This window comes from Carcharhinus amblyrhynchos, chromosome 26, assembly GCF_965287045.1.
Source record: "Carcharhinus amblyrhynchos chromosome 26, sCarAmb.v2.hapA, whole genome shotgun sequence".
Lineage (NCBI taxonomy): Eukaryota > Metazoa > Chordata > Chondrichthyes > Carcharhiniformes > Carcharhinidae > Carcharhinus > Carcharhinus amblyrhynchos.
The window spans coordinates 9,973,412-9,983,285 of NC_137349.1; the positions used below are offsets into that span (position 1 = coordinate 9,973,412).

The 9,874-nt window shown below is 45.8% G+C and overlaps 1 protein-coding gene across 1 annotated transcript in view; it reads right to left on the reverse strand.

Moving 5' to 3' along the window:
- ncanb (neurocan b) overlaps positions 1 to 9,874 on the reverse strand; it is a 234,606-nt gene that overhangs the window by 36,791 nt on the left and 187,941 nt on the right. The window contains exon 9 of the mRNA XM_080212934.1: positions 1,794 to 1,913. Within this exon, the coding sequence (XP_080069060.1) occupies positions 1,794 to 1,913 (120 nt within the window). The remainder of the gene's footprint in view (positions 1 to 1,793; positions 1,914 to 9,874) is intronic.

The window sequence follows — 9,874 nt, forward strand, 5'->3', positions numbered from 1 at the left end:
GCAGCTCAGAGGCTGGGAATCCTGCAGTGAGTAACTTATTTCCTGATTCCCCAAAGCCTGTCCACAAGGTATAAGTCAGGAGTGTGAGGAATACTCTCCCCTTGCATGAATGAGTGCAGCTCCAACAACACTCAAGAAGCTCAGCACTACCCAGGATTGATTGGCATCCCTTCCACTACCTTAAATATTCACTCCCTCCATCAGCGCTGCACACTGGCAGCCATATGTACAATCTTCAAGATGCACTGCAGCAATTCAACAAGGCTTCTTCAACAGCATCTTCCAAATCCTACTGCCTAGAAGGACGAGGGCAGCAGATGCAAGGGAACATCACCACCTACAAGTTCCCTTCCAAGCCACTCACTATCCTGACTTGGAAGTATATCGGCCATTCCTTCACTGACATTGGGTCAAAGTCCTGGAAATCTCTTTTTAACAGCACTGAGAGTATACATATACGACAGGGACTGTCAGGAAGACAGCTCACCACCATCTTCTCAAGGGCAACAAGACATGGACAATAAATACCAGTGACACCAATATTCATAAACAAATACATTGTTAAAAATCAATCATTAAATCTGGGAATGTTGGGATTTTTGTTTCTCTTTATTCGTTTGTGGGATATGGGCATCGCTGGCTGGTCAGCATTTATTGCCCACCCCGAGGGCAGTTGAGAATCAACCACATTGCTGTGTCTCGTAGGCCAGACCAGGTAAGAATGACAGATTTCCTTCCGTAAAGGATATTCATGAACCAGATGGGTTTTTCCAGCAATCAACAATGGTTTCATGGTCATCAGTAGATTCTTAATTCCAGATTTTTGACTGATTGAATTGGAGAGACTAAACAGCTCTGCTTCCATTCCTACTTCCTCCACAGACAAGGGTTGTCAAAATTTGGAACTTGCTCCCAACAAACCTTTGGTTGCTGGGACAATTAAAGCTTTCAGAACCACAAGAATAGATTCTTATGAAGCTTTACAACAGAGAAACTTATTCCTCCTTTGAAGAAGGAAGGGCGAGTAACCTCAAGACACATATTTAATGGAATTTGGAACATTTGGGTAAGATATTGCAAGGTGCCTGGTATTTGTGAAGTTTTACTCTGATCCTCATTCAATGCCCTAAAATAAGAGGAGGGAGAAATTCAGGATCAGGTTAATCCTAAGCACCTGCTTCACATCCAGGTGGGAATGAGTGACAGAATCGGCCAAGGTCTTGAGACACTTCCACAGAAAAAATAAGCCCCCAGGAAGGAAATTAATCACCAAAATTGAGAGGGAATATGTCAATAAATAGAGATGTAACACAATCTTGCTCTCTTGCCTTTTCCATGTTTCGTTCCTCCCATCAATTGCGCAGCATTTTACCAGCATGTCCACCCTTGGTTCATACAATCCCGCTTGAGGCCAACGGAGAATGCCATTCTCAAAGCCTCCAATTCCAATAAAAACCTGGCTTCTAACTGTCTGCACAGAAAAACAGCCAGCACAATTAAGGATTCCACGCACCCCAAACGTTCCCTCTTCCACCTTCTTCCGTCGGGAAAAAGATACAAAAGTCTGAAGTCACGTACAGACCGACTCAAGAACAGCTTCTTCCCTGCTACCATCAAACTTTTGAATGGACCTACCTTGTATTAAGTTGATCTTTCTCTACACCCTAGCTATGACTGTAACACTATACATTGCACTCTCTCCTTTCTTTCCCTATGTATGGTAGCGCGCAAGAAACGACACTTTTCACTGTGCACTAATACCTGTGACAATAATAGATCAAATCAAGCCTTACCTATCTCGCAGTTTTCCCCAGTGAATCCAGGAACACAGTTGCAGGTGTAGATTGTTCTGTTGGACAAGCAAGTTCCTTCATGCAGGCAAGGGTTCGTCTGGCAAGGGTTTGACTCCACATCTGGGAATGAGGAAAACAGAAGGTAAATGAATGAGTGAGAAACAGATCATTGTCAGGTGGAGAAGTGAGCGTGAAAACGTGAGCGTGGAGTTAATGTAACTCACAATGATAGCTGAAAATCGACCCATTAGAATTACATTCCTTTGCTTAACAAATATTGTCAGTTAGATCACTGGTAACCACTTCACTTTGGAGCAGGAGATTAATGATTTCTTTGCACTCGAGAATAGGAGGGAGAAGTTATTTCAATTCTTATCTAATCTGCCCTATGGTCTCACATTTCTCTTCCGGTCCTTCACATCTTCTTTCACCCAGAACCTTACACATCAATTCTCCCACTTAGCTGGGGTGGCATGGTGGCACAGTGATTAGCACTGCTGCCTCACAGAGCTAGGGACCCGGGTTCAATTCCAGTATTGGGTCAATGTCTGTCTGGAGTTTGCATGTTCTCCCTGTGTCTGTGTGGGTTTGCTCCGGTTTCCTCCCACACTCCAAAGATGTGTGGGTTAGGTTGATTGGCCATGATAAATTGCCTCTTAGTGTTAGGACTAGCACTAAATACGTGGGGTTATGGGGACAGGGCCTGAGTGGGATTGTTGTCAGTGCAGGCTTGATGGGCTGAATGGCCTTCTGCTGCACTGTAGGGATTCTATGAACCCAGGTCACAACATTCTGCTGTTTACACCTATTATTGGAGCCATATTGGACTCAAGCTCTTCCCTTCACTACTGATGCTGCCAGACAAGTTACAGTTTTCTAAAACTTTCAGTTTTCATTAAAAAATTCTGAAGTTTCTGGGAGGGAAGACGGAGGGACAATATTAATCTGAACATTAGAGCGAGAAGAACGGGACAGTTGGAGCACAAGAAGATCGAGAGAGGAAAGCTAAGAGGAGGACAGATCATGAATAAATGCATGAAATAAACACTTGCAATTGATCGCAAATGATGTTGAATTTATGCAGCTCAACATGTTAATTAATCCTAATGGGGATGAAATCATTAAAAATAATGCATTTAGCATCGATTTAAACACAAGGGAATCAACTGATGATCAAGGAAGATTCTATCAACAAAATAAACATATCATCTGTATCCTAACCAAACGATCTCGATTGTAATTAACACCACAGTACCTTCAGATAAATTCAAAAGTTAAACAGAAAGACAAAGTTCCTTGATGGATTTTCACACTTTCAGCAACTTTCTGATGCTTTTTCTGGATTCCTTTATTCACTTGAAATGGCTTTCCCTTCCCATTCCCACACTGGTGTCTCTCAAGGATTTCTGGTTCTCTTCTATAATGTGGAGATGCCGGCGTCGGACTGGGGTGAGCATGGTAACAAGTCTCACAACACAAGGTTAAAGTCCAACAGGTTTATTTGGAATCACAAGCTTTCAGAGCGCTGCTCCTTCGTCAGGTGAGTGGGAGCAGTGCTCCGAAAGCTCGTGATTCCAAATAAACCTGTTGGATTTTAAGCTGGTGTTGTGAGAATTCTTACTATTTCTCTCCTACACACTGCCCCTCAGCAGCATCCTCACAGGGCACAATGTTAGTTTTGATATGTACGCTGACCACGCCCAGATCTACCCCACCACCAGCTCTGGCAAGCCGTAAATGATCAGTCTGCTTGAGAGGGGGTTTTACAGCCTCGCTCAAGCGAAAACTCCTGTCCAAAGACAACAGACATTTCCATTGTCCACCCCTCGCCTGCTCCGATTCCGTGGTGGGTGGGGTGATAGAATTCCAGCATTTATCCACCAGCCAACACTGGATGAGCAGGAATTCCCTCCAGTTAAATATTGGGAAACCTTTCCCTGTGATAACACCATTCCTAAAGCCATCGACTCCATCCACCTGAGGCTCAACCAGTTAGTCCGGCATTGAATCATAGAACCCTCACAGTACAGAAGGAGGCTATTCGGCCCATTGAGTCTGTACTGACCACAATCACACCCAGGTTCTATTCCCCACACCCCTCATTTAACCTACTATTTCCCTGACACTAGGGTCAATTTAGTATGGCCAATCAACCTAACACGCACATCTTTGGACTGAGGGAGGAAACAGGAGCACCTGGGGACACCCACACAGACACGGGGAGAATGTGCATACTCCATGCAGAAAATGACCAAGGCTGGAACTGAACCAGGGTCCTGACGCTGTGAGGCAGCAGTGCTAACCACTGTGCCACCGTGCCGCCATCTTGGTGTCATACTTGACCCAGGGTTGAGCTTTATAACAACACTATCAACTGGCCTGCATTGGCTCCCAACCACATCTCGAGCTTAAAAGTCTCGTCCTGCTTGGATGTGAGACAGAAAGCAGTGGCTGTGGTTTTCCCTTCTCTCTGCAGTCAAAAATTCTGTTGTCTGTGAGTTGTTGTTTTCTAATCCCCCCAAGGCCTTATCCCTTATACTGCTGTAATCTCCTCCAATCCCACAACTCTGCTAGATATCTGAGCTCCTCCAATTCTGACCTCTCATGAATCCAAAATTTTAATCACTCTGCCATTGGTGGCCATGCTTTTAGTTGACTGGATCAAAGTTTTGGAATCGCCTCCCTAAACCTCCCTTAATACTCTATCTCCACATTTAACACATTCCTCTTTGACCCAGCTTTTGGACACCTAGTATCTCCTTATGTGTCTCAGTGACAAACCATGACTGATTGTGTGTGTTATTGTATCAATACACCCCTGGGAGAACAGCATTTTGTGGAGGAAAGTATAAATCAATTTTACAGGTTGGAATGAGCAATCCTAAGTCAATTATAGCAATTCACAGTTTCCAGACTCCAAGCTGGGTGTGGTCCATGAAGCAGCTCAGTCTTTTTTGAAAGGGACAGTTGTGGCACTACTGTGCCTTTAAGTAATGTATTTTAATCTTGTTTCTCTGTAGTTTCTTTCAAACAGGGTCAGGTGTTGCACCATAGCCAGTGTTCTCTAATTGTTACTGAAGCAACATAATGGACATCACGTTTGTTTTTAATTTGGCCTAATGCAGTATCCTGGAGTTTTATGACCCTTTTGGAATTGTTGGGTAGAGCATGATTGACAGGTCAGCTGCTGCTTGGGATAGTTTTTTTTCCCCCCGACAGAAAAATCCAATGTTTTCATTTCATTTTTCTCAGATGTGGTCTGGACGCAGGACATGAAGCAGTGGGCTCTTGTTTCCCCCCTCCCTGGAGTTGAAAATTCTGCTATCTGTGAATTTCTGTTAGAAACTACTGGAAGGAGGCAGTGTGCTTCTGTCTGTTTGTCTCTCTCTCTTCAGGGGTGTGCTGAAAGTTCCAGGACTGGGAAGCCTCAGAGATTTGGGCCGGTGACCAAAATTCAAAGGACCAATTCATAGCAGGTGTTAAAAAGCTGCAAAATCCAGCATCACACGAGCAGACTTGCTTTTTGTGCCAAAACTGGAAAGAGGTGCATGTTTGTGGGTGCAGTTTGACTCGGATCATAGTTAGCTGGCTGCTTGGCTTATTCTATATCATGTTTGATTCTTGTAATTGATAAAAATCATGTTAATTTTCCTTATTATATTTTAACTTAAAGTGGGTGACACGGTGGCACAATGGTTAGCACTGCTGTCTGACAGCGCCAGGGACCCAGGCTCAATTCTCACCTTGGGTCACTGTCTTTGTGGAGTTTGCACATTCTCCCCATGTCTGCATGGGTTTCTGGGTGCTCCAGTTTCCTCCCACAGCCCACAGATGTGCAGGTTAGGTGCATTGACCATGCTAAATTGCCCCTTAGTGTCCTGGGAAGCGTAGGTTAGAGGGATTACCAGGGTAATTATGTGGCGATAGGGTCTAGGTGGGATTGTTGTCGGTGCAGACTCGATGGGTCGAATGGCCTCCTTCTGCACTGTAGGGATCTATGATTCTGTGACCTTGGAGTTTCTGACCTGGGTCACAACACAGTCCACACATGGTATAGAGGGTGGGATATCCCACGTGGAGCAAGGTCAGCACCAGGAATCACTGCTGGGGACAGTCAGGGGGAGAAGGATAATTGTTATCCCCAACGGTGGGAGAAGGAAGGAATCTACTGCTGTCACCTAAGAAGCTATTGGTGGATGTAAATGAGGAAGTGAGTGGTGTACAACTCATGGATGCAATGTAGAAAGGAGTTTACTAGCCGTTTACTAGCAGTTTATTAGCTTAACCAGCAACCAGCTTTAAGAGGTCAACTATGTTATAACTGACACCAAGGCATACTTTCTGGTTGTATCACAGCTTGGTATGGATCCTGCCCTGCCCAAAACCATAAGAAACTATAAAAGATTGTGAATGAAGCCCAGTCCATGACTCAGACCATCCTCCCAGCTATTGACTCTGTCTGCACTTCCCACTGCCTCGGGAAAGCAGCCAGCATAATTAAGGACTCATGAACCCCCGACGTTCTCTCTTCCACCTTCTTCTATTGGGAAAAAGATACAGAAGTCTGAGGTCATGTACCAACCAACTCAAGAACAGCTTCTTCCCTGCTGCCATCAGACTTTTCAATGGACCTATCTCACACTAAGTTGATCTTTCTCTACACCACTATGACTGTAACACTACATTCTGCACTCTCTCCTTTCCAACTCTATGTACAGTATGCTTTATCTGTATAGCACGCAAGAAACAATACCTTTCACTGTACCCCAATACACATGACAATAATAAAACAAATCAAATCAAATCAAGATCTCTCTCCTCATCCACATCCCCCTACACCCTGCTTTGGAACCCTGCCATCAGGGTCAGATGGGAGTCAAAAGCCTACACATTGCGGGCTGTGATTTTCCCCAGAGTGATGATTAATGGGTAAACAGTGGCCTCTCGGGGATGACAGTGGGCAAGCTCTTGAAACTAGAGACTCAGTGGGAAGTCCCCTAGCATTGCAGAGGTAGCAGGCTGTCTTTGTGGGTGTGTGAGGCCGGCGGGGGTCGAGATGGAGCCATCCTCAGGAGCAGGCCCCCAGTGACAGGGAGGGAACTGTGCCACCTTGCCAGGAGGACGGGCCTCCAGTGACTCCCCACCCTGGTCTGCCCAATGCCTCGGGCAATCTGAGGGCTGTCTGGAAAATTCCAATAATATGTCTTAATGTTTCTCCAACTGTCCACCAGCCAATTCGAGACAGGGAGCCCAGCCGGCCATCCTCAGAGCTCAGCAGACCAGCCAATAACATGAGTTCTTATACTCACTTTTTCTGCCCTCATCCTCAGTGGAGTTGTAAGTCCCCCTCATGTCAATTAAAAGTGATGCGGGTATACAGTTAACAGCCTTTCAATGGTGGGGAATTGGACACAGGGCTTTAGTATTGAGAGACGAATAGAGGGCCAGAAATTTGGGATTTGAGGGAATTTTTGAAGACCATAAGACATAGGAGCAGAATTAGGCCACTCGGCCCATCGAGTCTGCTCTGCCATTCAATCATGGCTGATATTTTTCTCATCCACATTCTCCTGCCTTTTCCCAATAACCCCTGATCCGCTTATCAATCAAGAACCTACCTATCCCTGTCCTAAAGACACTCAATGACCTGGCCTCCACAGCCTTCTGCGGCAAAGAGTTCCACAGATTCACCACTCTCTGGCTGAAGAAATTCCTCCTCATCTCTCTTTAATAGGATTGTCCCTTTAGCCTGAGGTTGTGCGCTCTCTGAAGTAGATAATGGATTAAGTGGTTCAGGGTGAAGGGTTCAGTCTGGCTGATATGGTGGGAATTCTGGAGGAATGCAGAGAATAGCGGGATGGAAGAGATTGTCCAGGCAGGAGTTAAAGGCTTTGGAAAGGAAACTGGTTAAAACTTAATGCTAATTTATTAGTCACAAATAGGCTCCCATTAACACTGCGATGGAGTTACTGTGAAAATCCCCTATTCGCCATACTCCGGCACTGTTTGGGTACACTGAGGGAAAATTTAGCATGGCCAACCAGTGCGGCTTTCAGACTATGGGAAGAAACCCACACAGACACGGAGAGAAGGTGTAGGCTTCTGCACAGACAGTGACCCAAGGCAGGAATCGAACCTGGGTCCCTGGAGCTGTGAGGCAGCAGTTCTAACCGTTGTGCCGCCATGCCGTCCCTGATACCCATTCAATATCATCATCCCCAGGTCTCACGCACTAGCAGTGTGATTTTGGAATGAAGTGGATCTGCTCCCTATGTCCCAACTCCCAACCATTACTCCTCACTCTGCCACCTAACCTCTTCCCCTTCCAAATCTCCCCAAACTTTCCAGCCCACTCGTTAATAATCCTGGCCGTCCATGCCACGATCCCGCTGCAGTGAGGTCGAAGAATTGGGACGGCCAGCGGCAGAATAGGAAAATCCCATTGATCTGAACAGTGGTGAGATTCCGGCCGATGAATCCCGGAACAGGAGTGTGAGCTATTCATGGATGAAACATTAAACCAGGGACTCACCTTCCCTCTGGGCTGCATACAAACATTCCCTCAGACAATTATGAAGACCAAGGAGTCCTGAGGATCGTGTCCTAGGTCCAACCATCTTCATCAATGACCTTCCCTCCATCATAAGGTCAGAAATGGGGATGTTCGTCAATGATTGCACAATGTTCAGCACCATTCGCGACTCCTCAGATACTGAAGCAGTCCATCTTCAAATGCAACAAGACCTGGATAATATCCAGGCTTGGGCTGACAAGTGGCAAGTAACATTCATGCCACACAAATGCCAGGCAATGACCATCACCAATAAGAGACAATCTAACCACCGCCCCTTGACATTCAATGGTGTAACCATCACTGAATCCCCCACTGCCAACATCTTTGGGGTTACCATTGACCAGAAACTCAACTGGACTCACCACATAAACACAGTGGCTACAAGAACAGGTCGGAGGCTAGGAATACTGCAGCGAGTAACTCACTGCCTGACTCCCCAGAGGCTATCCACCATCTACAAGACACAAGTCGGGAGTGTGATATTCCTCCCTTAACTGGACGGCCACAGCTTCAACAATACTCAAGAAGCTTGACACCATCGAGGATAAAACAGCACCTCATCTACAAACATCCACTCCCTCCATCACTGATGCTCAGTAGCAGCAGTGTGTTCTATCTACAAGATGCACTGCAGCAATTCATCTTTTGGAAGGACAGCACCTTCCAAACCCACAACCACTTCCATCTAGAAGGGCAAGGGCAGCAGACACATGGGGAACACCACCATCTGCAAGTTCCCCTCCAAGCCACTTACCATCCTGACTTGGAAATCTATTTCTGGGTCAAAATCCTGGAATTCCCTCCCTAACGGCATTGTGGGACAACCCACATGGACTGCAGCGATTCAAGAAGGCAGTTCACCCTCACCTGCTCAAGGGCAACTAGGGATGGACAATAAATGCTGGCCAGTCAGCGACGCCCATGTCCCACGAATGAATGAAAAAAGAATCATCCCTGAATCCACATCACCAGAACTGGATTAACTGGTCATTGCGTCCTTGCTGTTTGTGGGATCTTGCTGTGCATAAGTTGGCTGCAAAATTTCCTACACCACAACAATGACAACACTTCAAGAGCGCTTCATTGGCTGCCGAGTCCTTAGGGGCGTCTGGTGGTTGTGAAAGTTGCCGTGGGAATATAAGTGATTTTTCTTTCTTTCTCAGGACACTTGCAGGACATTGCTCCAAGCATTATTTATTCACTTTATAGATTTCCTCAATCTGGGCAATTTCAGGCCTAAGAAAACATCACCCTTTCAAACCCAGATCATTACAAATGCAGAAAGTACTTTTTTATGAGGCACTGCAGGATTGGTGTCATTACTTGGCAGAGTGAGGAATTTGTTGAATGATGAGCATTGATCAGAATCCGTCTATTATCAGAGTACTTGCTATTGCTACCAATTAATGGGAAGCTCAGGAGATGGAGCCGTTCAGGCAGTAATGGCCTCAACTGTTACAGGCTGTGTGGACCCACTGGAATACCCAATGTGTGAGAACAGCACAGA